A 25,133-nucleotide genomic window follows, 5' to 3' on the forward strand; every position below is an offset into this window, starting at 1 on the left:
AGTACAGTATTGCCTTCTTTGTTGTTTTCCCTAAATGATTGAATATGATCATTTGCCCACTATGCATTTTAAGTGTATGCAGGCAGCAACTAATTTAAAGGATAACATAACCCTACTTTCTAAGTAAAGCTTTTTCATTCATCATGAAGGTGCAGCTTATAGTGGGCACAGAAAAGTGTTTCTATGGATATTCGTAAACAGAATTGAAGGCAGTGGTGTTGCATGACCATTCTTTCACTAGGCCACCTTATTTTCCACTTGATACTTTGTGGCGACCGCTAAGCTTAGCTTCCCAACAGCTGCCCAGAGCACACTGAGCATGTGCAGTGTCACTGACACTTCTAACAAAATGATGGGTCTTTTTTCCAAATATTTATCAGTTCCATTTCCAACTTGTGCAATCATTTCATTGTACTTGAGAGATCTGTGTCAGTGTGCCGAGCCTATGAGTATAACATTTCAGCCAAGCAATGTGTGTGCCCATTTTATTTTGTGTTGTAACTAAAGCACATTTCCCTGATCTCTGTTATTTCAGGCATACAAAGCTGTTGTAAATGATGCAGCAATATTCAAACTTGAATTACCACTAAAGCAGAAAGGGTAAGTCACACATGTCTTCTATTATTATTCTCTTTGAGTCTTTTGCTCAGATATTGCTGTGTTGCTGTGTTACATTTATTTGTGATAAACAAATAAATAGTTAGAAGAAAACAAGGTGCACCAGAATTAGATATAAAGTAAACTCACCGAACAGTGAAAGTGGTCTGGGTGCACCAGCCCCAGACCCCCAGCTTTAGGGAGCGGTACAGCAACAAATATGGAACAGAGCTGACCGGCACTCAAACGGATCCACAGCACCAAAATAATGCAGTTAAAAAATAATTTTATTTGTAGAAAAGTTAAAAGTATATTAGCATCTCCATCTACCCTGCGCGTTTCACACCCCTAAGGGCACTTAGTCATGGGCTCAGGATTCTGGGATTCGGCTGAATCCCAAATAGTGGATTCGGTGCATTCCTAGCTTTTAGTGGCACCTAAAATAAATATCGCCTATGTATCATTATGTTCCAAGAAAAAGCACCCTGAATTTGATTGCCAGGGGTCCTCCAAACAGGTTGATGCCCATTGTGCATAGGTTTACCAAAGTATCTGGCGTAGAGACCTCCAAAAATCATGAAAATCTAAAAATCATCACAAAGCCTGCATTATACCCCATTATACATTTCATAACTTACAAGCATAAAGCATCCTAAATATGAACGCCATCAATTTGATGCCTGATATGCAAAGATTTACCAAACTATGTGGCATACAGAGATCCCCAAATGAAAATAGTACATACGGTATGAACTTTCACGTATCACTTAAACTGCAAAGCTATGCTTAACATAACGCTTTTCATGAAATTTCTGAAAATAGTCACAAAGCGCGCATTTTACCCACATTTGTAATGTACCAGCAAAAGGCAACCTAAATATGAACGCCAGGGGTCTACTGAACAGCTTGATGCCCAATATGCATAGATAAACCAAACTATGTCGCGCACATAGACCACCAAATCCATATATAGCAAAATTTCCATGGACAAAACGAAGTAACAAAGAACAGAGAGCGAAATGCAATAAAATCACTAAAATCACAGTTTGAATATGGGCATATAGGTTTTACGGACAGAAATAAGCAACCTACGCAAAGCTGAAAATGCAATAAAATGGCTAAACATGCAATAAAATGGCTAGAAATGCACCAAAATCACAGAAATTGCAATATTATCACTGAAATAACATACATGCACAGTGCAATTCACAAATACGCTATTCACAAAACAACACATGATGCAAAAAAGAAGCTACAAAATTGTTTGTGTGTATAGGTGTGTGTACACTAGGCAAATTGTGTGTTGTGTGAATGTGTGAACCCCCCCCATCCCCCAAAAATGTATGTGAGTGTGTGTAAGTGTAAATGTAAGTGTGTAATAGTGTAAAAAGTGTCCGCTGCGCCATTGGGGCCCCAATGCGATCTTGCTTTCTGGTGTGTGAACTCCTTGCACCACATATATGATACGTCAGTATCTACTGTTGCTTCTGCGTAGAGTTTTAAATACCATAATATATTCTTTTTTAAAGGCAATATACAATATATGTATTATGTCAAGACCCCTGTGAGCTAAATGGTATTTTATCCAGTAACTTTTTAAACAGGTCAGGTAGATTCTTGCCTCTTAGGTCTTAGTGATTAAAAGCTGGGAACAACCAGTGTAGGAGGTACTGAAATCAAACAAACTTTTTTGCTCTTGATGACAATTTACTGTATATTATTTTGGTACAGTAGGTGTGTCCTGGGTCTATAATTCCAAAATGTGGTGCTGGCAACAATTATTCTTCTTAATCAGGGAATTTCTTTCTCATTGAAGGGTGGGTCTGAAAACACAGCCAGAGTCGAAATGCCCGGAGTTGCTCGCTAACTATTGTGATATGTTGTTACGGAAAACACCACTCAGTAAGAAACTGACTTCTGAGGAAATCGAGGCAAAGCTTAAGGAAGTGGTATGTAAAGCACGCAGCTGGTGTCTTTCTTTTTCTATTGTATTCAGAGGTAAATTTTAATATTTCTCAGCACTTGGAATATTTTCTTTTCTTTCGATGAGCAGCACACCACTTCTCTTCCCCTACCAGACTCTGTAGGACTGAGTAGACTGTATAGATTAGAAACTGAAGACGAACCAGCAGGAACTCCTTTCTTATCATTTATTGTTATTCATTGCTTAAAGGGATACTGTCATAGGAAAAAATGTTTTTTTCAAAACACATCATAGTGCTGCTCCAGCAGAATTCTGCACTTAAATCTATTTCTCAAAAGAGGACAGATTTTTTTACGTTTAATTTTGAAATCGGACATGGGGCTAGACATGTTGTAATTTCCCAGCTGCCCCTTGTCATGTGACTTGTGCTCTAATAAACTTCAGTCACTCTTTACTGATGTACTGAGAGTTGGAGTGATATTACCCCACTCCCTTTCTTTGAAGCTCTGAGCCAGTATAAAATGGCTAGGCATGGCCAGCATCATATCTTGTCGGGCCACATTTAGTTTTAAAGGGGATTTAAAGCTAAAAATAATACTGCATATACATCTCTGCCAAAAAAGAAGCATCTTTGCAGTATACTTCATTTAGAAATTCAGTGCCGTTTTTATAAAACAAGCAATCTTCTGCCGGCTTTCATATCCATCTCTCAAAGTTGCACACTGTTTTGCTGCACAAAAGATGCTTCTTTTAAAGGGATACTGTCATGGGAAAAAATTCTAAATGAATCAGTTAATAGTGCTGCTCCAGCAGAATTCTGCACTGAAATCCATTTCTCAAAAGAGCAAACAGATTTTTTTTTTATATAAAATTTTGAAATCTGACATGGGGCTAGACATTTTGCCAATTTCATAGCTGCCCCTGGTCATGTGACTTGTGCCTGCACTTTAGGAGATAAATGCTTTCTGGCAGGCTGCTGTTTTTCCTTCTCAAAGTAACTGAATGTGTCTCAGTGGGACATGGGTTTTTACTATTGAGTGTTGTTCTTAGACCTACCAGGCAGCTGTTATCTTGTGTTAGGGAGCTGTTATCTGGTTACCTTCCCATTGTTCTTTTATTTGGCTGCTGGGGGGAAAAGGGAGGGGGGTGATATCACTCCAACTTGCAGTACAGCAGTAAAGAGTGTTGAAGTTTATCAGAGCTCAAGTCACATGACTTGGGGCAGCTGGGAATTTGACAATATGTCTAGCCCCATGTCAGATTTCAAAATTGAATATAAAAAAATCTGTTTGCTCTTTTGAGAAATGGATTTCAGTGCAGAATTCTGCTGGAGCAGCACTATTAACTGATTCATTTTGAAAAGATTTTTTTTTCCCACGACAGTATCCCTTTAAGGTGGAAAAGAGGTATTTGCAATATTATTTTTTTTTACTTTACATCCCCTTTAACATACAGTTAGGTCCATAAATCTTTAGACAGAGACAACTTTTTTCTAATTTTGGTTTTGTACATTACCACAATGAATTTTAAACTCAGATGCTGTTGAACTGCAGACTTTCAGCTTTAATTCAGTGGGTTGAACAAAAAGATTGCATAAAAATGTGAGGAGCTAAGGGCTTTTTTCAACACAATCACTTCATTTCAGGGGCTCAAAAGTAATTGGGGAATTGACTCAAAGGCTATTTCATGGGCAGGTGTGGGCAATTCCTTCGTTATGTCATTATCACATTTTTATGCAATCTTTTTGTTCAACCCACAGAATTAAAGCTGAAAGTCTGTAGTTCAACTGCATCTGAGTTGTTTCATTTAAAGTTCATTGTGGTAATGTACAGAGCCAAAATTAGAAAAAAAAGTTGTCAGTCCAAATATTTATGGGCCTAACTGTATCAACCAAGCTACTCTCATGACAACAGTCATTCTCCAATCTTCTGCAGCTGCAGAATAGTTAGAAATCAATAGGAGGAAAGTAACTTGGTTTTTGTAACTGGTAAAACTAAAAAACTAAGGTTTGGGACTTTTAAACAATGCCTTTAAGACATTGGAATGTTTGCTTTAAAAAGTAACATGTAATATCTTAAAAAGTGGCTGATATTGAGTCACATCAGTTAATCAGTTCATCAATAAATCTCTATGGGGCAAAACAGAGGCTGCAAATGGTTTCCATGTGAGCTGCCAGAGTCAATTTTTTGCCTATAAAAACTTGTACTGTAAATGTACTTTTTGGCAGACACTAGAAGGCCTAATATTCTAATATTAATAAAATTAAAGTGGTAGTTCACCTTCAAACAACTAGTTGTTTTCAGATAGTTCACCAGATATAACTACTTTCTTCAATTACTTTCTATTTTCTATGTGTGACCGTTTTTCTAATATTGACGTGTAAAGTGTCATTTTTCACCTTCTAAAGCAGCTCTGGGAGGGGGGGGGGTTCGCCGACCCTGTAAACTGTTATAAATTGATACATTTAGTGGATACATTTCTTATCTTTGTCCCTGCTGAGCAAAATCTCTGGGTTTCATTAAAGGCAGCTGTTAGAATTGATACAATAGTTGCTAATATTCTAGAGATGCTGCTGAGAAATGTTTCAACTAAATGTTGCAAAATTGTGATAGTTGAGAGTCTACGCCTGAATTACTGAGCTGTCAGACTGAAACACCAGAGACACGAACATTCAACTTTAAACTTAGATTTTGGAAAAACAGTAAAAAATAAATAATGGAAAGTAATTGAAAAAAGTCTTTATTTCTGGGGAACAATCGGAAAACAACTGTACTGGAAACAGGTGAACAACCCCTTTAAGACCTAAAAGATTTGGGTCATATTGGCCAGCTGTCTAGGCCAATCACACCTCGGGGAGGAGGCAGTTTCAACAAACTGTCCTGTGTTCCTATTGGATTGCAAATAGCACCACCCAAACTGAAAATGTCTTTGTAATGACCTTCTTATTGCATAAATGCCCTGCTCTCAGTCAGGAGTCTTGCTTTGGTAAGGAGAGTTTTAAACCTACACTGAATGTTTGTATCAGAATCTTTAGGGAAGATGTACTAAAATTTAAACTGAGGCGTCCCAAAGGAATCCCAGTGGTTTGAATTTTAAAATACAGTAGAACCCCATTCTCTAGATTTTGTGTTTTCCCAGAACTGGCGCTGATTTATTCACTGTTCCCAGGCAAATGTTGAATCGGCATTCTACTGTAGTCATTCATTTCTTTCCCGACTGTCAGGAAAATGTTCTTTATAGTCAGAACTGATGAACTGAAATATTTATCAATGTTCTGCCAGAATGTGCTAAACTGCATTCATCAGCAGACTAATCTTCTGCTCAGGAGCAAAAACTATATCAGTGTCCATAATTAAAATCAGTGAAGAATTTAACATTGACTGTATCTGTTTCCCCTACAGCTCTTGGTGCTAAAATATGTGCAGAACAAGGATGTGTTCATGAGGTACCACAAGGCTCACCTGACACGCCGCCTCATTTTAGATATTTCTGCTGACAGTGAAATAGAAGAGAACATGGTGGAGTGGCTCAGGGTAACTATCGCTTGAGCAGTTTCAGCTGTATAGACAGCGACCAAACTCTTCAAGGGGCAAAAGACCGCTCCAAACTCCCTCTCCCTATGAATCATAGGAGTCTATAATTAAAAAGGAGAACTAAAACCTAACTAAAGAAGTAGGCAGCCCAAGGCAACCACAGCCCTTTAGAAATAAAGATCTGTGCCTTCAAATATGCTGGTGGCTAGTTGATGGTAAAAGTAATATATTTAGAAACTTGCCAGAGGTATTTTCAAAAAAAATTAGATAAAATCTGAAGCCCCTGGTGGGAATCCGGGCTGGGAGCCTCAACGACTTTCAATCTTGCTGAAATTAGGACTGTTAGTGGGACAAGTCACGTGACAAAAATAAGGTATGTGAATGCATTATCGCATGGTGTCGGAGCGTTGATCCGATGAGATACGACTGTCGGATGCAGGTGCAGCGTTTGCATCAGACAGTCGCGTCGGATCAACGCTGTGACACCATGTGACAATGCATTCACTTACCTTATTTTTGTCGCAGGAGTTTTGTCGCAGCACGTTGGATCATGCAGAAAACATCCATGTAGTCCTAACCTTACATGGGAATTCTCTGACCAAGCCTGACTTTCAATTGGATCCTTAACTTTAATTCAATGAGCAAGACCTTCTAGGTTACATAACACACTGTATTTGATGTTTCACTTAATAATTGAGAATAAAAAGTTTCCTTTAAAAAAAAAAAAGGAATATATTTAGGGCTTGTATATCCTTTACTGTGTAGCATACTGCATTCCATTTCAACCTCTATGGACTGCAGTTTCTCTTCCCAGAAGTCCGTGACTTTTAAAGGATGTCTCTTGTGTTTTCTTTGTTCTGATTCATGCTTGTGTATATGTATTTCAGGAGGTGGGCATGCCAGCTGATTATGTCAATAAATTAGCCAGAATGTTCCAGGACATCAAAGTATCTGAAGACTTAAACCAAGCTTTCAAAGAAATGCATAAAAATAATAAATTAGCCCTGCCAGGTAAGTTTGGGATTGGGTTTAAAGGTATGGTATCAGTTATCTGAAAAACCTGTTATCCAGAAAGCTCCAAATTACGGAAAGGCTGTCTGCCATAGACTCCATTTTATCCAAATTTTTAAAAATGATTTCCTTTTTCTCTTTAATAATAAAACAGTAGCTTGTACTTGCCCCAAACTAAGATATAATTAATCCTTACTGGAGGCAGAACCAGCCTACTGGGTTTATTGAATTAAAATACAAATTTTGGAAAGATCCATTATCCGTAAAACCCCAGGTCCCGAGCATTCTGGAAAACAGGTCTCATACCTGTATTATTATTTCCTGTATTTCCAGTATACAGTGACAAAACATTTCTGCGGCGCTTTACAGAGGGCACACAGCATTCACATGCGATATATTTCTTCTGTGAGCATTTCCCTAGTGAACATCTGACTCACAAGCAAATGTGGAACTACTTACAACACATTTTATTTACCTGCTTAATACATTACTTAATACATTGTCATTTATTTTCTTTTATTGGGGCCAGCCGACTCTGCGAATATTAAAATTTTGAATGCCGGCGCTTGGTCTCGGAGCTCAGAAAAAGTGTTTGTGTCCCTTCCCACTGAGCTTGAGGACCTCATTCCTGAAGTAGAGGAGTTTTACAAGAAAAACCACAGTGGCCGAAAGCTTCACTGGCACCATCTTATGTCCAATGGCATCGTGAGTAACTGCTCTGCATGGCAATAAGGAATCAAATCGCTTATCCACAGGTGTAGTCAGTGATATCTGGGGAATGGGTTGAGTTAAAAAAAACATTAAAAAATACACAATCACTAGTAACGCAAGATTCTTTTATGGGAGATATATAGTGTCATTAGGGATGCACCGAATCCTGGATTCGGTTTAGGATTCGGCCAGGATTTTCAGCAGTACTCGGATTCGGGCGAATCCTTCTGCCCGACCGTACTGAATCTTATTTTGAATATGTAAATTAGGGGCGGGAAAGGAAATCATGTGACTTTTGTCACAAAACAAGGAAGTAAAAAATGTCTTCACCTTCCCACCCCTAATTTGCATATGTAAATATGGATTCTGTTCGGTATTCGGACGAATCTTTCGCAAAGGATTCCGGGGTTCGGTGGAATCCAAAAATAGTGGATTTGGTGCGTCCCTAAATGTCATCCATCATAACTACATAGTTGTAACTGGCAATATGTTATTGTACCCTTGCTTTATACAGCATCAAGCCCATTCCTTATAACACTAATGTAAATATGAAGTATCCTTGTAGGTCTTCCAGTAGCTTTTGAACTTTTTTGTCATTGACATTGACCATTTCAGATCTACCTGCTTTCCATTCTACACATGAACTGTGTAGAAGGGCATTAAAGAAAACCTTTACCCCCAAAATGAATACTTATATCAGATTAAGTGGCCTGTTAAAGAATCTTACCAAACTGGATTCTAAATTTAAGTAATTATTGGCCTTTTACATCTCTTACCTTAAGCCCCCATTTCGTGATGGTCTGTGTGCTGCCCCAGATATCACCTGACCAGAATTAGGGATGCACCGAATCCAGGATTTGGTTTGGGATTCCGCCAGGATTTAGCCTTTTTCAGCAGGATTCGGATTTGGCCAAATCCTTCTGCCAGGCCGATCCGAATCCAAATTTGCATATGCAAATTAGGGACAGGGAGGGAAATCATGTGACTTTTATCACAAAACAAGGAAGTAAAAAATGTCTTCACCTTCCCACCCGTAATTTGCATATGCAAATTAATACCCAATTGCACATACTGCTAAAAAAATACATTATGAAAATGGTTTATTTACATAGTTACATAATTAAATTGGGTTGAAAAAAGACAAAGTCCATCAAGTTCAACCCCTCCAAATGAAAACCCAGCATCCATACATACACCCATCCCTAATTTTAATTAAATTCTATATACCCATATCTATACTAACTATAGAGTTTAGTATCACAATAGCCTTTGATATTATGTCTGTCCAAGAAATCATCCAAGCCATTCTTATAGTCATTAACTGAATCAGCATCACAACATCACCCGGCAGTGCATTCCACAACCTCACTGTCCTGACTGTAAAGAACCCCCTACGTTGCTTCAAATGAAAGTTCTTTTCTTCTAGTCTAAAGGGGAGGCCTCTGGTACAGTGATCCACTTTATGGGTAAAAAGGTCCCCTGCTATTTGTCTATAATGTCCTCTAATGTACTTGTAAAGTATAATCATGTCCCCTCGCAAGCGCCTTTTTTCCAGAGAAAACAACCCCAACCTTGACAGTCTCCCCTCATAATTTAAGTCTTCCCTCCCTCTAACCAGTTTAGTTGCACTTAGTCTCTGCACTCTCTCCAGCTCATTTATATCCCTCTTAAGGACTGGAGTCCAAAACTGCACTGCATACTCCAGATGAGGCCTCACCAGGGACCTATAAAGAGGCAGAATTATGTTTTCATCCCTTGAGTCAATGCCCTTTTTTTATGCAAGACAGAACTTTATTTGCTTTAGTAGTCACAGAATGACAGAATGACACTGCCCAGAATTAGACAACGTGTTATCTACAAAGACCCCTAGAAGCAGGGTTTTACATATGAGCTGTTTTATGCAACATCTTTTTATAAAGACATACATTATTCAGGAGTATATATTTTTCCTTTAAGGGTTGGCTCTCCTTGAAGAACTAACCATCTTAAAATATGAATTAGAATCACATAGCTCACATATTCCTGTAAAGGAGATATATGGGATGAATGAACCCCCCCCCCCCAATTGTGTAGGCAATAATGTATACTATATGGTGTTGGTTTTACTTTTGGCTGTAAATTAATATTGTCATCAAAATTAGCCCCTTTATTGGAGCTCCTTATAGATGTTTTCTGGTTCCTGTTTCAAATGAGAGGTGGGCGTTTCCTAATGGTCCCTGCCAGAAGCACAGTATGAGAGGGACAGCCAATCACAGCCCTGCAATCACACAAGCACAGACAGGTTTCAGTTCCCTATCAGGTCAGCCTAGCTGCTGATTGGTTCCTATCCTACAGTGCAGTGTGTTGAGTGCTGCAGGCTCCCCTGTACAGCCTGGGAAAGGAGGCAGCAGGAAAAGTAACAGATGGGTGGGACTAGTAGGATTTTTTGATGAAATTTTTTTATAAAGTAACCAGATACACTACTTTTTCAATCACATTCCTTTTAAATCTAAAAGAGTTTAAAGGGATCCTGTCATGATTTTTATAATTTAGTTTTTATTTAAGCATTACAGCAGTAAAGAGAGACTAGTTTATCAGAGCACAAGTCACATGACTGGGGGCAGCTGGGAAACTGACAATATGTCTAGCCCAATGTCAGATTTCAAACTTAAATATAAAAAATCTGTTTGCTCTTTTGAGAAATGGATTTCAGTGCAGAATTCTGCAGCAGCAGCACTATTAACTGTTGCATTTTGAAAATAATTTTTTCCCCATGACAGTATCCCTTTAATTCACTGGTACATTCTTGTTTTTTTACTTGTCTCCTTTAAACTTTTTCTCTACGTTCTAGGGCACAAACCAGGTTTAGAAGGGGTTTTAGTGTAAGATGTTCATTAGGTATGTCCTTCTGATACATCTATATAATGCTGAGCACGCCAGGGTTCACCTGCTGCTACCCCAGTAAGAACGCAGCCTTAATGTTGACAGCAGCCTGTGACTTTAATAACAGGGCTTCAGTGACCCAAGTAGTCATTTGTTATTACTTGGCCATCTAAAGTGCAACTAGAAATGTTGTACATGATGTTTTGTGCTTCTGTACCAGCCCAAGGCAACCACAGCCCTTTAGTAGTAAAGATCTGTGTCTTCAAAGATGCCCCAGTAGCTCCCCATCTTCTTTTCTGCTGATTCACTGCACATGCTCTGTGCTGCTGTCACTTACTGGGCTTAGGGACCCACTCACAATATACAGTACACATAGAATAGAAATGTCACAATATAAGGCTAATTAGTAATTAATACAGATAATTACTACATGGCAGCACAGAAACCAGTGCAATTAGCATCAGAATTTAATAATCAGCCCTGTAGCATCAGCTTATATTACAGGGGAAGCTCATTTTCTGCTGGATAATTAGTGACGAGCCCTAAGCTTAGCTTCTCAACAGCCAATCAGAGCCCACTGAGCATGTGAGTGTCACAGACACTTTCCAAGATGGTGACCCCCTGTGACAAGTTTGAAGTCCTGGATCATTGCTGCTATTGAGATGCTGAAACTTTAGGCTGGTGCAATAAGTGCAGCATATAAAACATGGCATTTTGAGCCACATTCATTTTTAGGGTTTAGTTCTCCTTTAAAAACACTTTTCTCAACTTTTTTCTATATATATGTATATATATGTATATATGTATATATATATATATATATATATATATATACATATATATATATATATATATATATATATATAGCACACAACTCTTTGGGGGGGAATTCACAAAAGTGGAGAGAGACAATTTTGGAGTAAAAGTTGTGGTAAACTGGAGTAAAATACTTTCTCCATATTCACAGACAGAAATCCGCCTAAATTGCGACTCAACCGCCACTTTTCATATTTTAGTGAAAGAAAGACAGTTTACAGACACTTCTATGAACTTGTCTTTCAAACGACATTAAAAAGGCGCAAAAATTACATATTAAATGACATTTTCTCCCGACATTTTAAAAATGGAGTAAAGCTATAACACTTCCCCATGTGTCAGATCAATTCTAAGATAATTTGCTCTGCTTTGGTTCAGCCAATCTTCATTTCACACCTCTTGTAGGTGCCCCATTGGGGAATTATTGTCATATTAATAGGGATTAGCATTTTATAGTCAAATCTCAAATTTCAGTCTGACCCTATAGGTGTAAAACCCTCATTAACAAGTAAAGTAAAACACTGATTATTATTCAAAAAAAGTGTATTTTATACAATTTTATATGTAAAAAGTTTTTAACAAAACTTCTGTTGTTTTACTAGTTTTAGCTTAATGAATGAGGCAATATATTATCTAAAGGAAAAGTAAAGCCTCACAGAATTTTTTTAGTTTTAGTAGCAATGACACTTGACTTAAGATAAAAAAATTCTGATACCAATCTGATTATGCAAAATAGCATTTTTTTTGTATTTTTTTTTGTATTTAGACCTTTATAGCTTGTTGCAGAAGTGGAATTACACAAACATGTAGGCAGATATAGAAAGCCCAGGTTATCCTGAAAAAAATTATGTATAATGTTGCTAGGGTAAAATAACTCCCCTACCCCGAAAATTGGATGGCTGACTGACAGGTGTAGTAAGAGCTAAGGGTCAGGCCACACGAGGAGATTCGGGGAGATTATTTCGCCTAGTGACTAATCGCCTCGTCTTTTGAGCGACTATCTCCCCGAACTGCCTCGGCGTTTTCCCCCATAGGTTACAATGCAAAGTCGCCTGCGCTAATGCACACGCGTGATGCGTTTTCTAAAGTCACTTTGCATTGTAGCCTATGGGGAAAAATGCAGAGGCAGTTCGGGGAGATAGTCGCTCAATAGACGAGGCGATTAGTCGCCAGGCGACAAAATCTCCCCGATTCTCCTCGTGTGGATTAGCCCTAAAGACAAATTCAAGAAAAATGTTGTGCGAAAGACACAATCTGACAAAGGACAAATTCACAAAAGTGGGGAGAGAGGTTTGTGAATTTGGTGGCAAATCTGACACTTTTATCTCCACTTTTGTCGATTCCCTCTTTGTGTTGTTCATAGAGTGCGGCCTCTGAGAAACATGAGTGCAAACTTGGCGCGCTTATATTGTTGGTTGAACTGGACCATCTGGGTATTTTCCTGTGTGTATCTTTGCGTATAATGGAATGTTCCCGTAATGATGGCACAATGCTGTTTCAGATAACGTTTAAGAATGAGGTTGGTCAGTATGACTTGGAAGTTACCACTTTCCAACTGGCAGTTTTGTTTGCTTGGAACCAAAGGCCGAGAGAAAAAATCAGCTTTGAAAATCTTAAACTGGCAACAGAGTTACCCGATGCAGAGCTAAGGAGAACCTTGTGGGTAAGTATAAATGTGCTGTGTGTTACTTTGTATTTGTGTGTATCGTTGGCTAAACTGAAGCTGCATGGGTGTGCATTGTTGCACAGTGAGACAACCATCATATTTGCTATTCACTTCAATAACCCTTTGCAATACATGTATTCCATGCAGGGCTGTGGAGTCGGTACATACATTTTTTACACTCCCAACTCCTCATTTCATGGTATTCTGTTTATAAAGGAACAGTAACACCAAAAACTGAAAGTGTATCAAACTATAAAATATAATGTAGAGTTGCTCTGTACTGCTAAAATTGGTGTGTTTGCTTCAGAAGGCTACTATAGTTTATATAAGCAAGCTTCTGTGTAGCCATGGGGGCAGCCATTCAAGCTGGATAACTGAGAAAAGGCACAGGATACAGATAAGCTCTGTCCAATACAATGGCGTTTTATCTGTTATCTGCTAAGTAACCTGTGCCTTTTCTCATTTTGTAGCTTGAGCCTGTTTATATATAGTGAATAAAGTACCCCCTCCTGTAAAATATAAGGATATTATAAGTTACCGAGGAATTTCATGACCATATAAAAACACGAGGACAAAGGCCGAGTGTTTTTGTACAGGTCATGGAACTCCGAGGTAACTTCTAATATCCTCATATTTTGCAACTGGGGGTACTTTATTTATTATAATACACAAGTTTCAGTGAGTCATGTGACAGAAATGACATCAGAACTCACCGTTTATAACTGATGACATTTACAAGGTATTCATGGCTTTTGTGTATTATGTCGCCTAATCATGAGCACCGTCGGACTCAAGCGTTCTATAATATGTCCTTGCCTTGGCATAACTGCTTATATTTGTTTAATTTCCTCTGTTTAGTCTCTTGTAGCATTTCCAAAGCTTAAACGACAAGTGTTATCCTATGAACCGACTGTAAATTCTCCAAAAGACTTCACAGAAGGTACACTCTTCTCTGTAAATCAGGAGTTCGGCCTAATGTAAGTAATGTTTTTTTTTTAAAATGTTTCTATTCTGTAATTTGGATCTTCATACTTTAAGTCTACTAGAAAATCATGTAAACGTTAAATAAACTGGTTTGGCTTCCAATAAGGATTAATTATGTCTTAGTTTGGATCCAAGTACAAGCTACTGTTTTATTATTATAGAGATAAAGGAAATCATTTTTAAAAATTTGGATTATTTGTATAAAATGAAGTCTATGGGAGACAGCCATTCTGTAATTTGGAGCTTTCTGGATAACGGGTTTCCGGATAACGGATCCCATACCTGTAATAAGAATCACTTCTCTTTACCCACAGTCTGGCACAGCGAGATAAAAAGATACTCCCAGTATATTAGTAAGCGTTGCTGTTTTATCACTTTGTCATTACTGTGTGTTCTAATCCTAGAAAAAATGGAAAGGTTCAGAAACGGGGTAAGATCAACTTAATTGGCCGCTTGCAGCTGACCACAGAAAGGATGCGCGAGGAAGAGAATGAAGGCATTGTGCAGCTACGGATATTAAGAACACAGGTACATTATGTCATGGAAGTCACAAAGGGAGCCATGACTGAATGATATTTTGGGCAGTAGCACATGCACAGGAGGAAAGGGGCGGTGGAAAAACACTCAAAAATACCCCACCATAGACTATGATGATAAATGTACTGATTCTGCCATTGCAATCAAAGGTCAGACAATTATTGCCTGACCCACAGTTATACCGACCGGATCTGGTCTATTTTGATGGACTTCCCCCTGCGTTCCGCCTGCTATAATGAGAAAACGCCTGCGGCAATGGCACTCGCGGAGCTTCAATTTCCGAAGTCGCCCAAAGTTGCCTCACGAGAAAACTTCGGGCGACCTCGGAAATTGAAGTGCCGCGAGTACATTGCCGCAGGCGATTTTTTTCATTTTAGAAGGGGGAAGGCAGTTCGGGGAGATTGTCACCCCAAAGAAGAGGCGATTAGTCGCCAGGCGACTAAATCTCCCGGAATCTGCCAATGTGCCCCTGCCCTAAAAATCGAATTTCTTGAACTTTCACATAGTGTATTTACTTAGTAAATGGTTTTAGTTATGATTGGTGCCCTTTAACACCCCCAATTTTCCATTCCAGGAGGCTATCATTCAAATCATGAAGATGAGAAAGAAAATCACTAATGCCCAGCTCCAGACTGAACTTGTAGAAATTTTAAAAAACATGTTTTTGCCACAGAAGAAAATGATAAAAGAGCAAATCGAATGGCTCATAGAACACAAGTACATCCGGAGAGACGAATGCGACATTAACACCTTCTTATACATGGCGTAATCTGGACAAGCCTATCCATCGCTATGGAAAATTACCCACAAGTCCTTGGAGCCGGCCATCTCAATCATTCATGCTGAAAGCGAACTGCTGACTTTTGTAATGTGTAACTATTACAGCCCCCCCTGCCTTATTTTAAGGACAAAAAAAAAAAAAATCATATTGCCAATGTCATATTGACAGCATGACATCGTCTTCTCCATGTTTCTTTGACCAGCATGCAGTTTTAATGCAAACTCCTTTATGAAGAACTCGTCGTGAGCTTGTAGATTTCTTTTGGTCCAACCAGAAAAACCTTGTTTGTTGCCCCCAAGCGGACGAGGACATCACATTTTCATGCACTGAGGAACTGCTCAAATTGTAGTTTTGTGTTTAAAAAACTAAAGTACAAAAAAAAAAAGAAGATACCCCCCCCCTCCCAGCGATATAGCACTTTCACGTCTAAGTATTGCGTTCATTTAACATCGGGTCCCGATCTTTCCCGCACAACTTTTTGTGAATCTTTTATGCATATCATAGTTTCGGGTGGTTTGTTGTAGTAAAATGTTTAATCATGAACAGCGCTTTTGATATTACTTCGACAATAGCTTTTCAGGTTGGAATCCCCTTGGCAAAAAAATAACAATAATGCGGCAGCAAAATGTGGAACTTCTTAGGATTATTTGTAGTTTTGTTATTTTTTGCCCTTTTTCCATTCTCATCTATATTGATTTATTATTCTCCTTACTAAGCCACCAACATCATTTAGTACTCGCTAAGTATAGGAATCTGCAACTTGTGAATAGGGTATTCGACCTTCATACGCACCCTCCTCTCCTTCCAACTCATGATGGAAACAAATTTGTCGTTATATGTCCAAATATATGTCGGCAAAGTCCACTATCCAGTCCAAATGATCAGATCTGTCCTTCTATGGGTATTTGTTGGCCCCCAGTCTACCTAAGAGTGATTTTATTTTAATAAGTGGGACCTTTCTGCTGCCCTCTATGGCTAGAGCTTCTTTAGGGATGTGTGTGTGAGTGTGTGTATATATGTGTATGTATGTATATATTTATATGAGCCATGACTTTCCTGTAAATTATATCTTTATAAATGGTGCTTAGTGATGCCATCAATTAAAAAAAAAAAAAAAAAAATATATATATATATATATATATATATATATATATATATATATATATATATATATATATATATATATATTGAATAAAGTACCCCCTCTTGTAAAATATAAGGATATTATAAGTTATGGAACTCCGAGGTAACTTCTAATATCCTCATATTTTGCAACTGGGGGTACTTTATTTATTATAATACACAAGTTTCAGTGAGTCATGTGACAGAAATGACATCAGAACTCACCGTTTATAACTGATGACATCAGAACTCACCGTTTATAAGGATATAATTTACAAGATATTCATGGCTTTTGTGTATTATATATATATATATGTGTATATATATATATATATATATATATATATATATATATATATATATATATATATATATATATATATATATATATATATATATATATATATATATATATATATATATATATATATATATATATTGGATAAAGTATCCCATATTGTAAAATATTAGCATTATAAGTCACAGAGGAATTCCATGACCATATAAAAGCACGAGGCCGAAGGCAGAGGTTATCTCTAATATTCTCATATTTTGCAACTGGGGGTACTTTATTTATTATAATACACAAGTTTCAGTGAGTCATGTGACAAAAATTACATCAGAACTCACCGTTTATAACTGATGACATCAGAACTCACCATTTATAAGGATATAATTTATAAGATATTCATGGCTTTTGTGTATTATATATTTATATATGTAATGCAGTCATACACAAGATGAATATCCTGAAATGATATCCTCATGAACGGTGCCTGGTGATGTCATCATGTTACATTCAGTGATGCAATCTGTGTCACATGACTCACTGAAACTTGTGTATTATAGAGAATTTTGCACTCCTTGTTGTAAAATAAGGGGATATTAGAAATCACCTCGGAATTCCATGACGTGTATAAAAGCTTAACGCCTGTGGTCTTTTATATGAGCATGGAACACCTTGATGATTAATACCGTCCTTATAATTTACAGCAAGGGGTACATTATAATACACAAAAGCCATTAATATCTTGTAAATGATATCCTTATAAACGGTGAGTAGTGATGTCATCATTTATAAACGGTGAATAGTGATGTCATTTCTGTCACATGACTCACTGAAATTTGTGTATTATAATAAATAAACTATCCCCTGTTGCAAAATATGAGGATATTGTATAGTTACCTCGGAGTTCCATGGCCTGAAAAAAAAAAACTCTCTAAATACACACACATAGCCTGGCAACTATGCAGTGATAAAAATGTTAGTGTTGCAAGAGGAGGAAGGGGGCAAATACCCACCCATGTGACCTAATGTAAAATTGCTGTTCAGATCTGATGATGCAATATAACATTTTATTTTTAGATTTCATGATATTAGCAGTTTTTACACTTTTCATACAATAAATGTGTAACCAGAGTGCACTCTGCTGTTGTGCCCACATGTGTGGCAAAGCTTTAGTAATTTAATTGCAGTTTTGTCTGACCACCGCCCGTACAGAACAGCAGTGCTAACAAGGGGCAGGACCAGCACAACTCTTTGTGGCAACTACTTGCCCTCATTAGCCTCCCTGTGACAGTAAAGTGACGCCAGCAGGGGGAATGTTGATGACAAGTAGGATCAACATTGAGTGATCATCATCACTACACATTGTGTAAGCACTCCCGCAGCCAGCTACTCCTACAGAAAGCCCTAATAGGGATAGGAAGTGTTATATGGGTGGGTATATATACACTTTGACTCCCCCTTTATCACATATGTAGTTTTGTTTCCGAGTCATTTGTGGGCACAATTCTAAAGCCCGTGTGCCACAAATTCAAAGGGAAAACTGACACTTGGCACTTACTGTACTGGAGCCTGTCGATGTGGAGTAGAAATAAATGGAAAGAAAGCCCATTAAACATTGGTGCAATGTAGTATTTACTAAAAACCCGTATAACCCAGACCTATTAATCAGGTGGTTTTTTTTTGCTAATGCGTTTTAAAGAAACAGTGTCAATTTAAAATGATTCAGTTCTCACGAGGCTGTTCCCAAATGTCGGTTAACGTTTTTGTTTGATGATAAAATTTCTATTTATACAGGTGGGATTGGCGTCACAATGACACTGCGTGTAAGTTAAATATATATATGTATGTGTTCTTCTGTACATACATATTTATGTGTTTATAGAGATGCACACAAATGTGTCCCTGTGTGTATAACTATACGTATACGCACCTTCCTCCCCATTATGCCTGTGTGTATATTCACATGTGTTCACACGGATGCGTGTCCATATATACACTTTATATTTGTGTACATACAAATAGGCACATCTATGTGTAGATACTTTATGTAGATAATGTAAGCATATTTGAAAAGGCAACAATATATTTAAATGAAATAAAAGATGAGTACTTGGTCATTTTTTTTATTTTTTATTATTCTATGGTGTGTTCAGAGCCATCCCTTTAATTTACCCATAATTGCCCCATAATTTACCCATAATCGCTGCCCCTTCTATCAGTGTTTAGTCCTGGTTTCCCAGATAATCTGAAATGAAGTCAATGTTTTCTTTAAAGGGATTGTTCACCTTTAAGTTATCTTTGAGTATGATGCAGAGAGTGATATTCTGAGACAATTTGTAATTGGTTTTCATTTTTTATTATTTGTGGTTTTTGAGTTATTTAGCTTTTTATTCAGCAGCTTTGCAGTTTTAGCAATCTGATTGCTAGGGTCAAAATTACCATAGCAGCCATGCTTTGATTTGAATTAGAGACTGGAATATGAATAGGACTGAATAGAAAGAGGAGTAATAAAAAGTCGCAATAACAATAAATGTGTAGCCTTACAGAGCATTTGTTTTTAGATGGGGTCAACAACCCCCATTTGAAAGCTGGAAAGAGTCAGAATATAACATACTAAAAGTTAACTTAAAGATGAACCACCCCTTTAAAGGGAAAGGATAAAACTAAGTGGGGCTCATTTATCAACACTGGGCAAATTTGCCCATTGGCAGTTATCTATAGCAACCAATCAATGATTAGCTTTTTAAAGCCAGCTGTATGTAGAACAATGAATGCAGCAATTTGATTGGTTGCCATGGGTAACTGCCCATGGGCAAATTTGCCCAGTGTTGATAAATGACTCCCAACAAGCCTTATCAGAAAGGTCCACCTAAATACACCAGTAAACCCTCAAAGTAATGCTGCTCTGAGTCCTCTGTCAAAAGAAACAGCACATTTCTTTCCTTCTATTGTGTACACATGGGCTTCTGTATCAGACTTCCTGTTTTCAGCATAAACTTCCTTGCCCCGGGCGTGAGCATGCTCAGTTTGCTCCTCTCCCCCCTCCTTCTCTGCTGTAATCGGAGCCCAGAGCTATAAGTGAGCAGGGAGAGACTCAGGCAGGAAGTGATGTCACACCAAGCTAATACTGCAACTGCTATCCTAAACAAACAGAAAGAGCTTCTAGAGCTCTTTACTGACTAAAACATTCTATAGAATGGATAAAGCATTCTTGTTTGCACTATTGCAGCTAATCTATTTGCAATAAAATGCCTCTGTAGCTTCCTTTCTCCTTTAAAGGAGACTATAGGAGGAATGGAGAAAAGGCCCTTCTCTGTGCATAATAAAGTGTCAGGATAACCCCATTTTTGTTGAAAAGTGCTTGTAGTGAACACACATTTAGCCTTTTAATTAGGAAATATAGATGTTTTTTGTTTTTTTCTTGGCTCTAAATCTGGCAAAATAAAAATAAAGTAGGACATTTTGCTTCCTGATCCCAAAGAGCACACCAGCAACCCAATGAAGAAGCCACTATGGAAGGGTTAATTTATACAGAGGCTTCCCACTGGGTTGCTGGTTTATTTGACTTTGCTCTTTGGGATCAGGAAGTAGAATGTGGATTTTGCTTCATTTTCTAATCGTTTAGTGCAAAAAATGTAAACCAAAGATATTTCCTAATTAGAACAATAGATGCAAAGAATGTTCAGCACAAGCCCTATACACTGAATATTAACTGTCCCTACAAAAGGGTGGTTCACCTTTAAATGAAGTTTTAATATGTTACAGAATGGCCAGTTCTTAAGCAACTTTTCAGTTGGTCTTCTTTTTTTTATTGTTTTTGAATTATTTGCCTTTTTCTGACTCTTTCCAGCTTTCAAATGGGGGTCACTGACCGCAACTAAAAACAAATGCTCTGTAAGGCTACAATTATATTGTTATTTTCTTCTTTGTATTACTAAAATTTATTTTCAGGCCTCTCCTATTCATATTCCAGTCTCTTATTCGATTCAATGCATTGTTGCTAGGTTCTTTTGGACCCTAGCAACTATTCACTGGGCAGCATGCCCCTGACACCCCATATTCTTTTCATATACAAGCACATCTCAGGACTAAACAGTCTGTTGCTACTATTTCCATGATCTGTAGCCTGTTCTAACTAGCATTCATAGCTTATACCACAATCTATATATATATATATATATATATATATATATATATATATATATATAAATATATATATCCCTTATGCAGCACATTTGTTCAATGTATATGTGTCTGTTTGAACTTTCTCTTGGTCTTCCGTCGAGGCAGAAAATGTAAAAAAAAAAACGCTTGCAGTGTTTTCTAGGGACTTTTCACATTTCTGCTTTTCAGGTTATTAGCAGATTTTAAACTGCTAATATAATACACTTAAGACAGCAGCACCACCTGCTGTTCAATGTGGCTAAAGTCATCTGAAAATTTATTTTGTGAGAGAAGCGCTGTCTTGTGAGGTTGCTCTGATTATAACTGACCAGAGAAACATTAAATGAGGCTTCTCTGCTCATTAACAGATTTTTCTAAGCAAACAACATCACAAGACGATACTGCTAACTCATACATTGATGGGTACAGCCACAGAAAAGGGCAAGGGTCAGTGCCAATATATCGCCAAAGAGGAGTGGCAATGCTTGAAAGTTTGACCCACCTGATCACGCAAGTCTTTGGTCGACCCACTCATCAGTTTAGCCCTCATTTTTGATCCTATAAATACCCTGTGTGCTCCTTCATTATTGCAGATCCCTGTACTTGGTAGTACTTGGTAGTGTTATTCGGTGGCGGGCAGTTCAATCACTGTGACAGGTAACATTCACTCTGGCTGATGACCGAGGCCTGTCTCATACACCCCAACTATCCCTCATCTCCTTGCTCTCTGGAAATACCCCAAGTTTGTGACTATGAGTAACGGTGCCGAAGCCTGTGCTCGGTGTTTATAACCTATAGTAAGTGAAAAATGTGCTTAAACTGCAGGGAGTTTGTATGCTCCCCCGCATACCCCCAAATCATACAGACAGGTTGTCTCCTGGTGAAGTTGACTCTAGTGAATGTGTTATTGTGTGACTGTGATAGGGACTGAGCCTGTAAGCTCCACTGGGGCAGGGACTGAGTTGAATGACAAATCGTTTCTGTAAAGCGCAGCTTAAGATGTGTTGGCGCTATAGAAATAAAAGAGTATACATTCATTGCATTTTTACGAGCATTTCATTCATTTTACTGACGTGATTACTAGTTTATTTGTATAAAACATTGTTTTTGTTTTTCACACAGCCATGGAACAGCGCCATTAGAGACTATAAATACAGAGTGGCTCTGTGATCTCTAGAGATGCCTCGTTGAGAGAAAATCGGCATGACTATACCTACGTAGGCAATGTATATATTAGATGCTATATACCGTACACTAGAGTCCTGCATCGGGTCGGGTATCCACAGAATACCCGCAAAGTGGTCAGGTTTTGGGCAAAAAGTCCCCAATTCCTTGGCCGTGCAGGCAGTCCGCAGGTATCCCGGCTAATAACCGAACAAAGGTGTGGGCTTGATCCCTCCCACCCTCCCTTGTGATCTCACCCGCCCTTGTGATCCCTCCCATCTTTCCTTGCGATCCCCACCCGCCCACCTTTCCTTGGAACCCTACCTTGTGATCCCTCCCACCTTTCCTTGTGGTCCCTCCCACCCTTGTGATCCCTCCCACCCTCCCCCTTGTGATCCCTCCCACCCTATGAATGTTACGTCACTTCGGTCTGCTTGTCCCCTAGGTTGGAGGGTTTGTTGGCCTATTGTTGGTCAGGTTGTGTACTGGGAACATGCGGGTCAAATTGCGGGTTCTGGTTCCAGGTACGGGTTTCAAAAAAAATGGACCCACACAGGACTCTAGCGTTCACAATTGTGTGTTGTGTATAATTTGCACTGAGACTTGCAATGGAACTGTGACCTCAGCAGAAGGTGTTGGATTCACAAGCTGATGCCCTACAATAGTACTGGAACCATTACAGAACTGACTCTGATATACAGTTGCTTGCAAAAGTATTCAGACCCTGGACAAATTCTCTTGTTTAACTGAATGACAGGTCCTACCCGGAAATGTGGTTCTCTGTGATCTTCTTTTACTTCAAAACACTCATCCAATAATTCCTTGTTAAACATTTTATGCTGGGAAAGAAATCTTAAAAGGAAACTAAGCCATCTCCATTTTTAACTATTAAGACCCCAACACACTGTCCAACAGTATATGCTTTCCATCCGGTCAACCCATACATGGGCAAATAGAAACTTAAAATTTGTGGCTATGTTTTATGATTCAGATTAACCCCCTTACTGGTATTGAGATCATAGGGGTACTTTAAAGCATAGTAAAAGGATATGAACTCTACAGCAATAAAGGTGTTAATCTAAAGCTATGCCTTATAATACTCATATGAACTCTACAGCAATAAAGGGGTTAATCTAAAGCTATGCCTTATAATACTCTTATGAACTCGACAGCAAAAATGGGGGTTAATCCCAGACCCTGGAAATAGCTTGAATCCGACAATACACCATCTAAAACCTGTTGAGCTCATGTAGTAGTCAATGGCAGAGGTCCCTTTAACCATTTGAAGATGTTTCTTACATTCGAGTTTATTCTAAAATTAGAAATCATTTGAGTTGTGAGTTCATTTGAGGTATAAAAAAGCTCACATAGCTCTACAATTGGACCTAGTATTATTGATAAAAAAAACCCTTAATGTGTTAGCTAGCAATAAGATACGATTACTTGCACACAATATGGTCATCACCAAAGAAAACTGGGTAGTAACTGATTTAGCATTACCGTAACTGCTGTCCTGTGTCACTCACACTCCACCGTTACTTGATGACTACATGCCCTGAGGGCTCCTGGGAAACTAAGAATATGTCAAATTTCAAAATTAAATCTAAAAAAAAAAATCTGTTTGCTCCTTTAAAAAGGGATTTCGCTGCAGATTTCTGCTGGAGCAGCACTATTAACTGGTGTGTTTTGAAAAAAACATGTTTTCCCCCTTTAAAGGAAAACTATACCCCCAAAATGAATACTTAAGCAACAGATAGTTTATATCAAATTGAATGACATATTAAAGAATCTTACCAAACTGGAATATATATTTACATAAATATTTCCCTTTTACATCTCTTGCCTTGAACCACCATTTCGTGACTCTATCTGTGCTGCCTCAGAGATCACCTGACCAGAAATACTACAACTCTAACTGTAACAGGAAGAAGTGAGGAAGCAAAAGGCAGAACTCTGTCTGTTAATTGGCTCATGTGACCTTACATGTGGTTTGTATGTGTGCACAGTGAATCGTACGATCTCAGGGGGCGGTCCTTATTTTTTAAAATGGCAATTTTCTATTTATGATTACCCAATGGCACATACTACTAAAAAAGTATATTATTATGAAAATGGTTAATTTACATGAAGCAGAGTTTTACACATGAGCTGTTTTACTCAGTATCTTTTAATAGAGACCTACATTGTTTGGCGGGTATAGTTTTCCTTTAAGTGACACATACGTGAGGGCTACGTAACGTGGGCACCCAAAACCATATGCTCGCTGCTCACTTACTACAGGAGATTTGACTTGAGGGACTTTGCTACAGACAGGTGGGCTAGTTGAGATCACTCCAGCCTATGGGATAGGGCGCAGGCAGAGCGGAATCATTTTTGTCCCGGGCACAAGGTTTTGAAGCCGACTGTGCCCTGATAAACCTGACTGTCCGGTTCAAAACAGGTGGCAACCCTATTACTGACACAAAGTGCACCCCTTTGTGTATCTCATAACAGTCAGCAGTGTTTATCATACACATTTATTGTGTAAAGTGCATGAACTTGCAACTCACATGGGTTATGACCTATATAATATTCAGTGAGATACATGACCCCCAAATCCTTTCAGCAGAGGCTTAACTACAGAGGAGCATGGGGTATAGGGGGGGCCCCATGAGGCCCTAATTAATGAGCAATTCCACCATATATTTGTAAAAACCGACAACCTGGATAAGTTGGGGCCCTAAAATCACTTTGCTGTCGGGCCCAAAAACATCTAGTTACACCACTGCCTTCCACCCTCTGTATTTTATCTCTGCCTCCTCCTTTCTGGTAGGTGTCAAGAGTAAAAACTGACTGAACACAGCCCAATTTATTATTCACACAGGCTCCTTTTAATTACACTCCAATCTTTACACTTGCCAGGATTAAATATGGCCGCCTGCCAGTTTCCTTTTCATTTCCTTCATTAGCATCAGCTCTAGACAACCCTCAGC

General features: G+C 38.4%; 1 protein-coding gene across 1 annotated transcript in view; it reads left to right on the plus strand.

Moving 5' to 3' along the window:
* The window catches only part of cul5.L (cullin 5 L homeolog), a 40,489-nt gene extending 25,079 nt beyond the window's left edge, over positions 1-15,410 (plus strand). The window contains exons 11-19 of the mRNA NM_001110722.1: positions 536-600; positions 2,414-2,546; positions 5,923-6,054; positions 6,942-7,065; positions 7,595-7,770; positions 12,956-13,117; positions 13,979-14,097; positions 14,509-14,632; positions 15,216-15,410. Of these exons, the coding sequence (NP_001104192.1) occupies positions 536-600; positions 2,414-2,546; positions 5,923-6,054; positions 6,942-7,065; positions 7,595-7,770; positions 12,956-13,117; positions 13,979-14,097; positions 14,509-14,632; positions 15,216-15,410 (1,230 nt within the window). The remainder of the gene's footprint in view (positions 1-535; positions 601-2,413; positions 2,547-5,922; positions 6,055-6,941; positions 7,066-7,594; positions 7,771-12,955; positions 13,118-13,978; positions 14,098-14,508; positions 14,633-15,215) is intronic.
* The last annotated feature ends 9,723 nt before the right edge of the window (positions 15,411-25,133 follow it).

Source organism: Xenopus laevis, chromosome 2L (assembly GCF_017654675.1).
Source record: "Xenopus laevis strain J_2021 chromosome 2L, Xenopus_laevis_v10.1, whole genome shotgun sequence".
Classification (NCBI taxonomy): Eukaryota; Metazoa; Chordata; class Amphibia; order Anura; family Pipidae; genus Xenopus; species Xenopus laevis.